At 50.2% G+C, this 16,593-nt stretch overlaps 1 protein-coding gene and 1 non-coding gene across 3 annotated transcripts; both read left to right on the top strand.

Moving 5' to 3' along the window:
• Positions 1–2,893: 2,893 nt before the first annotated feature.
• On the top strand, positions 2,894–11,765 carry Nop53 (NOP53 ribosome biogenesis factor). 2 transcript variants are annotated; one of them, XM_050130305.1, is made up of 13 exons: positions 2,894–3,149; positions 3,524–3,588; positions 6,588–6,696; positions 7,097–7,296; positions 7,620–7,690; positions 9,445–9,540; positions 9,819–9,923; positions 10,010–10,204; positions 10,406–10,581; positions 10,686–10,752; positions 11,207–11,283; positions 11,385–11,441; positions 11,704–11,765. In XM_050130305.1, the coding sequence occupies exons 1-13, from the start codon at positions 2,926–2,928 to the stop codon at positions 11,708–11,710; spliced, it is 1,449 nt and encodes a 482-aa protein (XP_049986262.1). In that variant the 5' UTR covers positions 2,894–2,925; the 3' UTR covers positions 11,711–11,765. The 2 variants fall into 2 exon arrangements, with proteins under 2 accessions (XP_049986262.1, XP_049986263.1); XM_050130306.1 differs by lacking the exon at positions 11,704–11,765 and having other exon boundaries at positions 11,385–11,445.
• On the top strand, positions 10,793–10,901 carry LOC126493345 (small nucleolar RNA SNORD23). The gene has a single exon (XR_007589790.1). It is a non-coding gene; the product is annotated as a small nucleolar RNA SNORD23 (small nucleolar RNA).
• Positions 11,766–16,593: the final 4,828 nt, after the last annotated feature.

Genomic DNA, 16,593 nt, shown 5'->3' with positions numbered 1-16,593 from the left:
AGGGAAGAGGTGCAAGGGGTACCGTTCTGGCTCACAAGGGCGGTGCAGCCTGTGACTCAACACTGCGCTGACTCAGTCTCGGGCTGGGGGCCAGCCCTGCATATTTTCCAAAGAAAAGTTACTCAGGGCCCTCCCCACCCCCGGGGACATCCCTCCCTCCCGCCTCAGGGCCTGGGAACCCAGACCTGGGCGTGGACCTGTGCCAGTTTGGGTACAACGCGCCCTTCGTCCCCAAAGCGCCCTCCAGCGCGCACTGACACGATGCAAATACATTAGAGCAGATCTTGCAGCCCGAAACAACCGGGTCTTGGGGGAGGGATTAGTGTCAGAATGCACAGGGCTCACGCCCGGCCCACACCCACCGCGTCCAGGACACGCTGGCCTGGAGAGCCTCCCGCCCACGCTCAAGTCCCACTTGGTGGCCAGGGACGCCCTCTGGCGTAATCAAGCGGAAAGGCGGTCAGTGACTCAGTCCAGGCCATCATCTCAACACCCTGCGAGTTCCGCTGTGTGACCCTGGCGCGATGTGTTCCCTCCCCGCGTCTTTTTCCTTAAGAGTTTGTAATCCCAGGCAGCAGGCCAGACTGAGCCTGTCTTGGAGGGGAAAAAAGTCGTGTGGTATGGCTGGGGCTCAGTGTTACCAGCGCCTGCCCTTCCTGCACTGCACAGGATTGTTTCCACTCAGCACAACAGGAGGAAAGAATCTTTGTAATACTTTGTAGACCCCTTCAGTTGACTACCATTTCCCAGGAGCACCTGGGAGGGTGAGGTGGGGTGGAGGCAGCGGCAGTAGCTCATTCAGATGCTAGGCATTACTTTAAGTACTTTAGATGTATTAATTTTTATCTTCAGAATAACAGCATTATTACTCCTGTTTTACAGCCAAGAAAACTAAGGCATTGTATAGTATCAGGCCCGAGAGCAATGATTCTGAGTCCCCTCCTAAGCCTGTAAATAATGTATGCCCCTAACATTGCTCGAATATCACATTCTGTGTCCAACGTTCTCCTTCCTAAGGTCTTTGATTGATTTCCAATAGTTTAGGATTGGAACTTTTTAAAAAATTCACTTTTTTCATTTATGTGTATGTATGTATTCATGCATGCATGTACACAGGTGTGTGCATTCCAAAGAGCAGAAGTAACAGGTAGTTGTGAGCCACCATGTGGGTGTGGGAACCAGGGTCTTCTGGAAAAGCAGCCAGTGCTTTTAACAGCTAAATCATCTCTCCAGACCACATACTCAGCTTCTTATGTAAGTTCTAGGAACTCAAATTCAGCTCCTCATTGATTGCCCAGAAAGCTCTCTTAAGCACATCGAGTCTTCTCCCCAGTCCTTGTAACTCACTCTGCGGTACAGGATGGCCCATGATCATGTGATCCTCCTGCCTTGAGTAGATAGGGTTAGAATCATGACTACCAGCTTTTTAGTGTGTGTGTGTGTGTGTGTGTGTGTGTGTGTGTGTGTGTGTAAGCAAACATGCCCCACAGCATGCCCTGTGAAGGTTGTGAAGTTGCTTGCAGAAGTTGGCTCTTCGCTTCCATCATATGGGTTCTGGGGATTAATCTCAGGCCATCAGGTTTGTCAGCAACAGCTTTTACCTGAGTCTTCTTGGCAGTTCCATGTCCAGCATCTTCTTTAATAAAGTTAAAGAGAAATTGACCCGCCTCCACCCCTATGGTATTACTGTTTGGGGAGGAGTGGTGTAGGCGCTCATCAGTTGCCTTTGATTTAGTGACTAACCTTTCACTCATCTCAAGTTCATACAAACAATCTTAATAAATCCCGTGTATAACGAAAGAAGACATGAGAGACGAGACTGCTGGGAAAGAAGAGCGGGGCAGCAAGAGTGGCAAAGGTAATTTTTACAGGCGATGCAAGTAAAAATGGCCAAGGTAACATATGAAATTTGTCAAAGAATTAAAAACAAATAGCTTGAGCAAAATTTCAGAACAGCGGGAAAGGTATATTGCTCAGAGCGAGACCCAAGAATTTACACAGCCTACTCTCCACAGGTCAGAAATTGCAAGTCCAAGTTGCAAACACTGGAGCTTGGTAGGGTGGCAGTAGGGAGGGCAGAAGGATCAGGAATTCAAGGTCATCTTGTACTACCCTGAGAGTTCTTAGCTTTCTTGGACTACATGTGAACTTTAAAAAAAAATGGGCTGGAGAGATGGTTCTGCGGTTAAGAGTACCGACTGCTCTTCTAGAGGACCAGGGTTCAATTCCCCGTACCCACATGGCAGCTCACAACTGCCTATAACTACAATTCCAGGGGAGGGATCTGACTCCCTTGCACAGAACTACATGCAGGCAAAACACCAATGTACATAAGATGAGAATAAAAAAAGTTTTTTTTGACATTTATTTATTTATTATGTATACAATGTTCTGTTTGTGTGTGTGCCTGCAGGACAGAAGAGGGCACCAGACATCATTACAGATGGTTGTGAGCCACCATGTGGTTGCTGGGAATTGAACATAGGACCTTTGGAAGAGCAGGCAATGCTCTTAACCGCTGAGCCATCTCTCCAGCCCCAAAAGGTTTTTTTTGTTGTTGTTGTTGTTGTTGTTTTGTTTTTTCTGAGACAGGGTTTCTCCGTAGCTTTGGAGCCTGTCCTGGAACTAGCTCTTGTAGTCCAGGCTGGCCTCGAACTCAGAGATCCGCTTGGCTCTGCCTCCCAAGTGCTGGGATTAAAGGCGTGTGCCACCACTGCCCGGCCGAGAATAAAATTTTAAAAAAGACAAAAGCCTGGAAGAGAAACCATTTATCTTTTACCAAGATAGCCTTCCTCACCTCTTTGTAATACTACACTTTACCAAGATGGCTGCAACAGGAAGTGCGTCATGATATACGTCTAGTGCGTTGCGGACACTCCAAACCGGATATCAGAGTTTGAGCGACCGAGCTCTTCCTTTAAGAAGATGTCGGCGGGAAGTAACAGCGGCGGTGAGAAGCGCGGCTCGAAAAGCCATGCGGACTCTGGCTTCCTTGGGCTACGGCCCACCTCGGTGGATCCGGCTCTGAGGCGGCGGCGGCGAGGCCCCAGAAACAAGAAACGCGGCTGGAGGAGGCTCGCCGAGGAGCCGCTGGGGCTAGAGGTAGACCAGTTCCTAGACGACGTGCGGCTGCAGGAGCGCACGACCGGGTATGTGGGGCGGGACTTCCGCTAGCTTGGGCTCGCTCATTGCGGCCTGGTACGAGACGGGCAGGGAACTTCCGGCTCCGGGGATTTCGGGGTCGAAAACTCACTAGTACTATCTTTAATAAAGTTTACAGAAATTCCAACAAAGTTTAAATATCTTTTAGGCTTATTTTTAAATTTTGACATAGGGCCTCTCCGGGTGTCAGGCCACTCTGGATGGCCTGACAGTGTGTAGACATACCAAGCTCCAGTTGTTTTCCTGGATCCCAGGGTTTGAGGCGGTGTTGGAATGGACCCAGAGAATTGGGCCGCATCTTAGAAGGGTCTTTGTCTTCCCAGCATTATATTAGATAATGGTCTGCATTCTTATCCTTCAGTGGCTTGTTGGCCGAGGCACCAAATGAAAAGCTCTTCTTCGTGGACACTGGATCCAAGAAAAAAGGTAAGGAGTGCGTTTGTGATCTTGTATGAGTCTTGCATCACAAGAGATCTATATTGACGCCATTATTTAAAAAGCCAGCATTTTAGGGGCACTTGGGAGACAGAGGCAGGGGGATTGCCTTGGTTTAAGACCAGCCTGGTTGATGGTTGGTGGTTCTGCAGGCCTTTAATCCCAGCACTTGGGAGGCAGAGGCAGGTGAATCTCTGTGAGTTCGTGGCCAGCCTGGTCTACAGAGTAAGTTCCAGGATAGGCTCCAAAGCTACAGAGAAACTCTGTCTTGAAAAACCAGAAAGAAAAGAAAAGAAAAGCAGTCTTCTTGTTTTTTTTTTTTTCTTTTATTGAACCCAGGCCTCACACGTGGCTAGGCAAATATCAGTGAGCTGTATCCCTCAGCCCCTTGTTTAAAAGAGCATGATGGCAGGTGTGCTAATCCACCCCTCTGATCCCAGCACTCTGGAGGCAGAGGCAGCCAGGACTACACAGTGAGATCTGCTTTAGCCAGTAGGTAGGAGATGTGTCTTGACAAACTGGCCCTACGCCGTAAGGAACTTGGTTTTGGACCTGCTGAGACACAAAGACAAGGGCAAGTTAGGGATTGCTTTGATGATTAATTGGGGTTTTCACCAGTGTGGCACAAAAACACTCAAAAGTGATTCAGCAGGCACTGAAAACAAGCGGGTGCCTGGCCAACCAGGGTTAGCCAGTGGCTTTGCAGAGCAAGCTGGGAGTTTCGCTAGCAAATATTCACAATGTGAGTCAGAAGATCCTTTTAGGGAAGCTGCATGGGGGCACAGGAACTTTTTAAGCTCACTTTTACATTAGCATGTAACGAAATGGGCTTCATCATGATGACTTAATGTCACCATGCTTCATTCTCGTTTACTCCCTTCCCCGCCACCCTCCCTGTCTTCTTTAGCGGGTTCCCTTCTGATAGTCCCCCCCTCTTGTTTTCTGTCTAAAAAAATTTAACAAATTTATTTATGTATATGAGTGGTTTGCCTACATGTATATGTATGGCACGTGTGTGCCTGGTGCCCTAGAGATCAAAAGAGAGCATCAGATCTTCTGCAGCTGGAGTTAGAGACGGTTGTGAGCCTCCATGGGAGTACTGGGAACACACACACACACCATCACCTGCAAACACTGGGTGTGTATGCCTGCTAAACCATCTTCACGTCTTTCTGGTCTCTTCCCCGTCCCAGGGCTCCCTTTCTAATTTTGTGACAGGTGGGAGTTGGTTTGGTGTGGTTGGTTGGTTGGTTTGTTTTTCTTTCTTGGTACAAGATTTTAGTATTCCGTCTTGTTGGCCTGGAACTGGCAGGTCTTGAACTCACCAAAATGTGTCTCTGTTGGAATGAAAGACATGTACCACCACAGCCAGGCCAATGCGTATAGTTTTAAATCTAGGTTCTAGGCCGGGTGGTGGTGGCGGCGCAAGCCTTTAATCCCAGTACTCAGGAGGCAAACATAGGCGGATCTCTGTGAGTTCGAGGCCAGCCTGGTCTACAAGAGCTAGTTCCAGGACAGGAACCAAAAAGCTACAGAGAAACCCTGTCTCGAAAAATCTAATTAAATAAATAAATCTAGGTTCTACATATAAGGGAAAACATGGTGTTTATCTTTCTGAATATGGCTTATTTGTGCTTAACTAAGTGATTTCTAGGTTTTGTTTTTGAAACAAGGTCTCATTCTGTACCCAAATTAGCTAAAGGGTCACTGTGTAGCGTAAGCTGCCCTAGAATTCACATCCTCTTCTCAGCCTCCCAAGTACTTGGATTACAGGTAGGAGTCAATGGGCCAAGCTACAAAGTTTGTTTTGTTTTTAATTTATTTATACAAATATTTTTTTAAATTTATTTTATTTTGTTTTTGAGATAGGATTTCTCTGTGTAACAGCTCTGATTGTCCTAGAACTCTCTTTGTGACCAACTTGGCTTTGAACTCACAGAGAACTGCCTGTTCCTGACTCCCAAGTGCTGGGTTTAAAGGTGTGAGCCACAACCACCCGGCTGAAGCTAGAGTTTTATCCCTAAAGGAAGCTTTTGTTTTTACATTTATTCTGTGTTTTCGTGCACGTGCCATAGCACACATATTGTCAGAAGACAGCGTGTAGGAGTCAGCTCTCCTTCTACCCTGGTTCCAGGGATTGAAGTCGGGTTGCCAGGCTTGGTGGCAAGAACCTTTCACTGAGCCGCCTTCCAGTCTGGCACTCAGTTTTTCATGCCGTCTTGCTGCTGCTGTTACTATTGGCAGTGCTGTGACGGACCCCGGGGCCGTGTGCTCCTCAGGCGCTCTGCCCCTGCTACATCCCATCCCCTGGTAATTTGTGCAGTTAGGTTCTCTCTGTTTAGCTCAGGCTGGCCAAAGACTCAGTCCTCCTGCCTCAGCCCCCAGAGTTTAGTATTTCAGGTATATACCACCATACGTGGTCTCCTTAGTGTGCTCTGTAGTAGAATTTTTTTTCCTTTTTTTTTTCCTTCAAGACAGGGTTTTTCTGTAGTTTTAGAGCCTGTCCTGGAACTCACTCTGGACCAGGTTGGCTCCAAACTCACAGAGATCCACCTGCCTCTGCCTCCTGAGTGCTGGGATTAAAAGGATTAAAGGCTAGCAGTAGAATTCTTCCTTTTCTGATGGCCTTTGGAAGTAGAAAGCAAGAGTGCTGAGAGATGGCCACAGCAGGTCCTCCTTGAGTCTCAGTGTCCCTGGATGCCTGCCCTCTTCCCTGTTAGTTCTGAGGTCCTTTCCCTGCTGTGTCTCTGAGTCCCTCCAGATGGGTCTGTGGGGACTTAGTCCTCATCACAAGGCCTGCCTCTTGCTGATCTTGGCCCTGGGTGGGTCAGATCTGGGCTTCTGGGATCTTCCCTGTAGGTGAACAAGAACAGTCTTGGGGAATTAGGTTATGTGCTGGATAGTCTGGGCTGCAGCCCCAGTTGACCTGAAGTCAAGGGTTGGTTTATGAAGATGGGGAGGCCTAAGGTGATGACCGGTCTCTGCTGCAGAACGGAGCAAGAAGAAGACCTGGGTCCAGAAGAAGTCGCAACGTCTCCAGAAACCCTTACGGGTTGACCTTACCCTTGAGAATCAGTCTAAGATCCCCGCTCCCAAAGAGTGAGTCCCTCCGGCTCTGGGCCCTAAAGACTGTGCAGAAAGGTGGGGTGATGGTGGCAGTTGGGAGGCCACTGGGTCGGTGGGGAGTGTCTTAGAGGATTCAGCCCTAGTACTAAGGCAACAGGGTATATTGGACCGGCTAGGGGCTGTTGGGTAGGGAGGCCCCAGGGCACAGGAGCTATGCCCTGTATGACGGGCTTAGTGTCTGTCATACAAGAGAATAGGTCCGCAGGCCAGGCTGCCCTGAGGTGGAGTGTGGGATGCTCAGCTCCACTTGAAGTAGTGGGCATGAGGTGTGCGTTTGAGAGAGAAAGGCTGCTGAGGCAGGAGGAGCCTAGTTGGAAGGGGCTGGCCACTGCTCAGCTGTCACCTTATCAGATGCCACTCTCCCCTTACCCAGCATCCTCGCACACCAGGTCCCCAATGCCAAGAAGCTCAGGCGGAAGAAGGAGCTATGGGAGAAGCTGGCAAAGCAGGGAGAGCTGCCCAGGGAGGTGCGCAAGGCCCAGGCCCGGCTCCTCAGCCCTCCTGCACCAAAGGTCAAACCCGGGCCACAAGACATCGTTGAGCGGCCCTTCTATGACCTCTGGAACCCAAACAGTGAGTGATTCTGCTCTGATTTGTACACTGTATACATATTGTATACTGTTGAAGAATATGGCAGCCAAGGGCACACACTACATGTGTTGTTGTGACAGTCTTCCAACAGGGGTCTGAGGTCCTCAATGCCACCCTTTTCTGCTTGTGGGGCTTCCACCTCAGCCTTCTATCTTCCCCCACTTCCCAAATCCTACCTAGATGTGGTTTGAGGCCACGGGGGTCTGAGCATCTTCCCTGGCCTGGATTTCAGTGTGATTTTCACAATGCAGAGGGACTATAAGGGTCCCTGGAGAAAGCCCTCTGCAGTTGCTCTCTCTCCGCAGACCCTCTGGACAAGCCATTGGTTGGTCAAGATGAATTTTTTCTGGAGCAGACCAAGAAGAAAGGCGTGAGGGTAAGTTTGCACAGGCAGGCAGTGGGTTAGGGAGGGTAGCTCCTGGGTGATCTCCATCCCCACCTCTGAGCCTGTCATCCTAGTGACCTATGTCTCTGTCATAGCTCCCATGGTGTCTCACCTTGGGAAGGTAGCCTCACTTGAGCCTCCGTTCCTTCCTCTAACTGTAGAGTGTGGGTGACAGCCTGCTTAGGACAGCTGGAGAGGTGTAGGTTAAAGAAGCGATGCCTGAAAACTGCTGGCACTGTGGTTTGGAGGTTGCTTTGTGGCCGCCTCTTGAGCTCTGGAGCCAGATGCTGTGTTGTCTCAGCAATATTGGGGTGGTACTTACACAGCTCCCCGAGGGACTGGAGGAATCCTCATCCTTTATGTCCATGTGTTGTATATCTCCAGGAAATACAGGTTGGGGACAGGCTTCAGGAAGGCCAGGAGCCATTGCTGGAGAAAAGCCCCTGGGGCTAGCGACCAGAGGAGCAAGCCAGCCATTGGCAAAGCAGGGCCAAGAGACCTCTGCAACCAAGAGTGTGCAGTGGTAGCTGGGCGGTGGTGGCGCACACCTTTAATCCCAGCACTCGGGAGGCAGAGGCAGGCGGATCTCTGGGAGTTTGAGACCAGCCTGGTCTACAAGAGCTAGTTCCAGGACAGGCTCCAAAAGCTACAGAGAAACCCTGTCTCGAAAAACCAAAAAAAAAAAAAAAAAAAGAGTGTGCAGTGGGCCCTGAGCCAGCATGTGTGCATGGGGGGGGGTGGTCAGAGTCCTAAGGCAGTAGCTGTAGAACTCACAGGGTCTGGTGAGGGAGAGATTGAGCTCCTAGGGGACCACTCAGTCTAGGTCCTATACCAAGGAAGAGACTAGTGGGCAAAAATGTTTGATGTAGAGGGCACTCTGGTTACCTGAGATTTCTATTGGAAGATTTTGGGTGGCCCTGGATTTTCTGTTCTCGTGTCCTCTGAGTACTTTTGGACCCTGTGGCATTAAATTGTCCACCCATACCTTGCTTTGACACACAGCAGAAGGCCCACAGCACAGCCAAAGATGGCAGTGTGCTTGTAAGCTTGTAGACCATCCAGATTGATCTTGGCATGTGTGTTTGCAAATGCCCCCTCTCCCTCAATGGTCTTGTGGCTTGTCATAGGAGAGGCCTGCAAAGCTCTGTCTGGGGAGCTTGCTCACCCCAAGGGCAGGTGTCCCTTGTGCAGGGTGTGAGGTCCTGTAGCTGGCTGGTCAGCCTGTACCTTCCACTAGGGCACCCCATGTGGGAGAGCTCCATCTCTGTCTCCTGATCCTTTATATCTCCACAGTGGAACCCTGAGATAGGTAGACGGAGCTCTTCCTCCCGTACCCCAGCCAGAAATCTGGGAGGGGAGTGGGCCTGGTTTGTGTCCTTATATGGTGGAAGGCTGGGCACAGAAAAGGGTACAGGGTGAAGCCTTTAATAATACTTCAGTCCTCACTGGGTGATGGTGCCACACGCCTTTAACTCCCACACTTGGGAGGCAGAGGCAGGCAGATCTCAGTGAGTTCTAGGTCAGCCTGGTCTACAAAGCGAGTTCTAGGACAGCCAGGACTGTTACACAGAGAAACCCTGTCTCAAAACAAACAAAAATTCAGTCCTCCTGAGGCCTATCTCATCAGGCCCCACCTCTTAATATCGTCACACTGGTCTTGGAGATTCAGTGTAGGCATTTTAGGGGTGCCCTGACGGTTCATTGCATGGAGCTCATCCTGCCTCCCTGGTCTTTTTTTTCTCCAGCGACCACCACGCCTCCATGTCAAACCCTCCCAGGTGCCTGCAGTAGAGGTGATTCCTGCCGGAGCCTCCTACAACCCAACCTTTGAAGATCACCAGGTATGTGGAGTGGGTGTCTGGCCTAACTATGTGCAGGTGTCCTTGTTCTCCTCGGCCCTGCCCCACAGCTCCTCCCCTTAGCTCGGGCCCCTCTTCCCTTCCATCTCTGGAACTTGCCTGTTCAGGGAATAGACCATCTAACCAGAGCCCAGCATGGTGTGAGGGGGATAGTGGCTCAGCTTTGCCTGCTGGGACCCCTGCTGAGGCCCAGGCGGAGGGTGGGGTCAGAAGGGTAGTCCTGACACTTAGATTCTCCTTGAACTCTCACCCCTGCCCAGGCCCTGCTTCGAGAGGCCCACGAGGTGGAGCTGCAGCGTGAGAAAGAAGCAGAAAAGCTGGAGCGACAGCTGGCCCTGCCCACCACAGAGCAAGCTGCCACCCAGGTGAGCCCCATCCACCGTTTGTTGCCACCTGTAACTCCCCTACTGCGCCCCACCCACCCCCACTTGCTGATCACCGTGCTCCCTAGGAGTCTGTGTTTCGGGAGATGTGTGAGGGACTGCTGGAGGAGTCTGATGGCGAGGATGAGCCAGGCTGCGCTGAGCGGCCAGAGACAGATGATGGGACCGATGAGACCTCCCCTCCTGGCCCTGCTGGTGCTGAGAAGAGGATGGAGAAGAAGACAGAGCAGCAACGGCGGCGGGAGAAGGCCGCTCGCAAGCTGGTGAGTAACCCACCTCGTGGGCTCGTGTTGGCCATGGACCTTCTCATTTAGCACAGGGCTCTTGGCACCACCTTCCACGGCCCTCAGACAGAGGTGTTAATATGACAATCAGCTGTTGCGTGACCTGATCCCAGGGCCATCGAAAGGGGTCCTGGATGGGGAAGGGACTAGGCTGAGTGAGCTCTTAATCTCTGTTCCCAGCGGGTGCAGCAGGCTGCACTGCGGGCAGCCCGGCTTCAGCATCAGGAGCTTTTCAGACTGCGTGGGATCAAGGCCCAGGTGGCCCGGAGACTGGCAGAGCTGGCACGGCGGAAGGAGCAGCGGCGCATGCGGCGACTGGCAGAGGCTGACAAGCCCCGCAGGCTGGGGCGGCTCAAGTGAGGCCCAGGCTAGGGTGCCAGGAAATGGAGGTCTCCAGGCTACATGTACTTCCCTAGCCCTATCAGAGCCAAACCCCTGAGTGTCCTCAACCCTGTTGCAGGTACCAGGACCCTGATATTGATGTGCAGCTCAGCTCCGAGTTGTCTGGCTCACTCAGGACGCTGAAGGTACTTTCCATGAGGGTGGCAGGGTGCTGTGGAGACCCTGTGCCCAGTGATGACAACCATCCTTGCTCCCCGTGCCCTCTGGGGCTGTGGGCGACACCATGGCTGCCCTGGGCTGGGTCAGTTGAGCCATTGCCTGGGGTCTGAGGGCACAGGGTCGGGGGTAGGGTTGGGGTGGGTGTTCTGGTGTGAGCCTCTGACCCTCAGAAGGCCTTTTGTCCTAGCCTGTCCTATCAGTCCTAGTGAGTCCCCTCAAGCTGTGCACCGGAGCCTGGCCTGGCACTGAGGCTCCAGTTTTGCAGCCCTAGTTTTGCATTTTTGTCCTCTGAGCCTAGACAGAATAGCACACATTGACGCCAGTACAACACTGAGCTCATTCTGGATCCCAGTGCTGTCTAGGACCTGCCTTCTTTTTCCCAGGCCCTGCTATAAAGTCTTTCTGCCCTCTCTCCCACAGCCAGAAGGTAACATTCTCCGAGACAGGTTCAAGAGCTTCCAGAAAAGAAATATGATCGAGCCCCGGGAACGAGCCAAGTAAGACCTGCTGTAATGGGAAGGATGGGAGGGGACTGAGATGACCCTTCCTCCCCATGCGATGATATATGGGATGGTCACCATGCTTGCCCCTTTTCCAGGTTCAAGCGCAAATACAAAGTGAAGCTGGTGGAGAAGAGGGCCTTCCGCGAGATACAGTAAGTGAGGTCCTCCGATGTGATGCTTACCAGCATCCTGTGCCTTTGACTTGCTTGTCCCACAGTAGTCTTCCTTCCCTCTGAAAGCTGCCAGTTCCAGGGCCCTTCTCAAACCCTGTGACTGGTCAACCAGTGGGGGTCCAGGAATCTAGAGTAGGGGTGGAGAGGGTGCGGTGCCCAAGGGTATAGAAGCCCCAAACCAGAAGAGGCATTGAGGCATGCTCCTGCACTCATTCACCTCAACTTTGCCTTCTTTCCTCAGGTTGTAGCTGAGCAGATATTGGAGCCCCGCCCCTCAATAAAGTGCTGTGACCAGCCCAGGCATCGTGTTACTTTCTTCTTATAAGCAGTGTCTCCTCCAGACATTCACCCCATGTCTGTCCCTCCTCTGTGTCCCAGTCCTTGGTACAGCCCCTCTCCAGCAGAGCCTGCCACCAGTGCTGAATGTATGCAGACCACAGCTCTGCTGGTGCTCTACTACTGAGCCACACCCCAGCCCCTCACTGGGGATTCTAGGCAGGGGCTCTACCACAGAGCCACACCCCAGCCCCTCACTGGGGGATTCTAGGCAAGGGCTTTACCACTGAGCCACATCCCAGCCCCTCACTGGAAATTCTAGGCAGTTGGCTCTACCATTGAACCACACCTCCATTACCCCTGAGCTGCATCTTCACATCCACCTCCAGGGAAGCTCTTCCTGTGATTAATCAATCACAGGGTTTCCGGTTCAGTTCCCTTAGATGTTTGCTCAAGATTCAGGTCTCACTGCAGTCTCCCTTAGCATCCTGCTGTAAATTATAGTACCTCCTAGTACTCTAGTCCCTTTCCTTGTGGCATTTATCACCCTTGGCCTTTTGTTTATCTTCTTACAACTTCTGTTGTTATTATTTTTGCAATTTTGTTCATTTTTAAATGGGGTCTTACATAGCTTTACACTATGTAGTGAGGGACACTCAGGACTGTCTCCTGCTTCCAGTTCTGGGATAGCAGGCAAGCACCATCACGCCTTGCCAGGGTAAATAACAGGTGAGAATAATGATCGTAACAGCTGTAAACCAGCAGATCATGTGTCCAAATGTCAAACACTTCATACTGTGGAGTCTGTAAGGCCCCTGCGAAAGGGAAGCTATGTGACTCTTCAGTACTGTGAGAATTCTTGCCTTCCTTCCCTCATAGTTTAGACTTAGTCCTTCCCAGCAAGTCCCAGGCAAATCCAAGCTTCTTAGGGGACCAGATAGGGGGTCCCTCTTCACTTCCTGTTTATAAGCGCCTTTGGCAAGCAACCAAGTTTACATCCTTATAGGGGAAAAATGGAGCTGGAGACATGGTTTAGTAGCTGAGAGCTTTCTGCTCTTGCAAGGATCTGGGTTCAGTTACCAGTACCCACATCAGGTCCCTATAACCACCTGTAGTTATGTTCAGAGGATCCAGTGGCCTCTTCTGGCCTCTTACATCGTTGTGTGGTTAGTGCACATACACACACAAATCCATTTTTACTTTGTTTTTGTTTTGACATCTCATTGTGTAGACCAGGCTGACCTCAAATTTGGATATCTGCCTGCCTCTGCTGGAATCAAAGGTGTGTGTCACCATGGCTGGCTGGCCCTAAAGTTTTTATTTTAAAGATTTGTGTGTATTAAGTGTTTTGCCTGCATGTATGTCTGTGTATCTTGTATATGATGCTCACGGGGGCCAGACTATGGTAGTGGATCCCCTGGAACTGGAATTATAGATGGTTGTGAGCCATTATGTGGGTCCTGGGAATTGAACCCAGGTACACTGGAAAGCCTTAGACACTGAGCTGTCTCCAGCCCTAAACCTTCATTTTAAAAGAATGCAATAAACAAGCTTGAGATTCTGATTTGTTAAGTTTTTATTTTTAAGACGGGGACTCATATAGCCCAGGCTAACCCAGAACCCTTGAACTTCTGGTCCTCCAGCTTTCATATCCCTTTCTTTAGACATTGTCTTACTGTAACCTTGGATGGCCTTGACCTCCTGATCCTTGTGCCTCGCACAATATGTTCAGTTTTAATTTTAATTGAGGTTTTCATACATGTGTACAGTGTATTTTGATTGTTTTCACCCTCACTCCCAGGAACTCTTGCATGACCTGTTTCCTGCTCTAGAGTGAAAGGAACTGGGATGAAAATGTCAAGTGTCGCTGGGAGGTGGTGGTGCATGCCTTTAATCTGCAGAGGCAGGCACTCACTGTGAATTCAAGGCCAGCCTGGTCTATAAAAGCTAGTTCCAGGACAGGCTCCAGAATTATAGAGAAACTCTGTCTTGAAAAATCAAAAAAAACAAGTCAAATTCCTTGGCCTCCAAGCTGCAGATGAACAAATCCAACAGCTCTCTGGACCAGCCTGGAAAGAGGTCTCTAGGGACCCATGCCCCCACCCCCAACCTCCCCATGCACCCATTCAGAAAGCAGCAGTATCATGGGTGTCCTGGGGTCTACTGCTTGCTGTAGTACGGCTTCTTGAGTGAAGGGTTGTAGGGCAACGCCTGCTCTACACACTACGCACTGCACTATGGTTGCCAAGTCGGGCAAAGGGATGGAGATTGAAACACAGACATGGGTAACACCAAGAATGCTCTTTATTGTGTTATAGGGCAGCTTATATAGGGTCTCCTTGACTAATGGCCATGCCCTCTCAGCTGCAAGCCCACCAGAAACCACTCCCCTACCATCAGGAACTCTCAAGGGTCTCGTGCTCAGAGCAGCTATAAAACAAGTTGTTTGCTCAGAGCAGCTATAAAACAAGTTGTTTGCTCAGAGCAGCTGCAAGCATAGGAAAACAAGTTGTTTACTCCGGCAGGCAGGGGGCCACAGGAAATTCAGGGTTTGGGGGTCCACAGTCCCCCAACAAAGAGTGAGTGGATCCAGCCAGAACTTCTCAATGGCTAGTGTCTCAAGTACCTGGAACTGGAGTTACAGATGGTTTTCAAACATCACGTCGGTGCTGTAAATTGAACCTAGGTCCCTGGAAGCGTAGCCAGTGCTCTTCACTGCTGGACCCTTTCTCTACTTGTTTAAGTTATCATTTTTAATGTTTGTGTGTGTTGCTCACGGAAGCCAGAGAGGGCCTTGAGGTATCCAGGAGGGAGACACAGGTAAGCCTCCAGAACTGTCTGGTCTTCTAAAATCAGCAAACTGTCTGAACCGCTAAACTGTCTCCTCTCCCCACCCTTTTTTAAGTTGAGATGTGGGGGTCTCAAGTAGGGCTAGTCTTAAATTTCCTAGGTCACATCAGAGAGCCTTGGATTTCCGATCCTCCTGACTACCTTCTGAGTGCTGGGATTGTGGACATAAGCTACCAAGCCTGCTTTCCCAAGCAAGTACTCTACCAACAGTCTCAGTTCTGAGACTTTTGTCTTAAAAGGAAATAAAAGGTTGGTTCAGTACAGAAAAAAAAAATGAACCACTGGGAGAAAAATAATAGTGAATTTGCTGGAATCCTGCTGCCCCTGCGACTTGGCAAGACATTTGTTGATTGCATGCCGGAGTGGCTGGTCAGTCCCACCCAGCACCAGAACACAAAAACCCCTGGCCCTTACACACTTCCTCCCATTCTTGAAGTGCCAGGCCTTAAGCTTTCTCCCAGATTCCCCTGTTTCCTCACAGCCCCCAAGAGTGAGATCAGCGTGTGAAAAGGACTCTTTTTTTAAAAACAAAACAAACTCCATTGTTATATCAGTAGTCAGCAAACGACTGGAGAGAAGGTCTCAGTCCTAAATCACTTGGCTGGCAGGTCCGTCATCCAGTGCCAAGGGCACTATCCTCCACTGTACTGGAGGGACTGAAGGGCTTAAGTCACCTGCAGAAAGGAGGTCACACTACCCTGCAACAGGCCCAGGATTTGAAATTGGGATGTGGGTGGGCTCCCTTCCTCTCAGGTCGCTTCTGATGCAATTCCAGATGGGACATGGGCCATTTACTGCATGTGGAACACACATTTCCGGCAGTCTCACTGATGTTCCGAAGTTTGCCTTGAAGGATCAGGCTGCACACTTGGTGACCTGGTGACCAGGAACCCCCCCCCCATGCATGCCATCACCCACCCCAGTGGCCTTCTCTGGCCTTGAGCTTCCTTCCTCCATCGAGTTCCCTGCCAATGCAGACATTCTGCACCAGAGCCCAGAGCTTGAGACTCCTTAGATACTTGGAAAGCATCTCTTTAAAAAAATTTTTTATTTTTCGTGTTCCACTAACTTTCATTCCCACCTCTCCTTCCCCTGCCATCTGTCTCCACCCTCACATAAAGTACTGTTCTCCAGCCTACAGAACATTCCTTTTTAGGGGAGGGGGAGGGATGACAGGAAGAGCCTTCAGGATAGGCTTTATGGGGGACCGTGGGAGGAATCTAACGAGAGTCCCTTCCCTCACCTATTTATAAAGTGCCTGGTTCTTTTTTTTTTTTTAAATGAAGATTTTTATACTGGAGAAGCCATTCAGAAGGTCATTAAAAAGAAGGAAAGGAAGAAAGAACAAAAGAAAGAAAGAAAGAAAGAAAGAAAGAAAGAAAGAAAGAGAAAGAAAGAAAAAAAGGAAGGAGGAAGAAAGAACAGGCAAGTAGCGGTGGCACACACTTTTAATCCCTGCACTCAGGAGGCAAAGGCGGGCAGATCTAGTTTGAGGCCAGCCTGGTTTACGAAGGCAGTTCCAGAGAAACACTGTCTTGAAAAACAACGAAAAGGACATCTAAAAGCACTGAGAATTTCTGCCTGACAAGACCCCATCTCAGCCCAGAAGCAGCCTGAGAAGAGTGTAACATTCGTGACAGAATTTAAATTCAAACCCACCACAGAGAGCTGCTACAAACAAAATGACAAACACCCCTGGAAGGAAATGGTCTAAAGATTTGAATCAGCAACACAGAAATACAGCTAGCCAGTAACCACAGGGAGGAATTCTTAGTCCCAGCTGCTCCTGGGTTTATAGAGATTTTCCTGCCTCTGCCTCCTGTGTGCTGGGGTTGAAGGCCTATGCCATCATGTCCAACCAGAAACAATTATTGACTTCTTTGGCAAGTAGGCACAAACTAAAAAGGGAAACTTTATGATGGCAGCCTTCTGACGAACAGGTGGGGTGCTACCCTGCTGGAAAGAGTTAGTATAGCCGGGCGGTGGTGGCGCACGCCTTTAATCC

The sequence above is a fragment of the Alexandromys fortis genome, unplaced genomic scaffold (genome assembly GCF_014885135.2).
Source record: "Alexandromys fortis isolate MF-2015 unplaced genomic scaffold, M_Fortis_MF-2015_v1.1 scaffold_325, whole genome shotgun sequence".
Taxonomy (NCBI): domain Eukaryota; kingdom Metazoa; phylum Chordata; class Mammalia; order Rodentia; family Cricetidae; genus Alexandromys; species Alexandromys fortis.
This window is presented reverse-complemented; position numbering and strand designations above follow the sequence as displayed.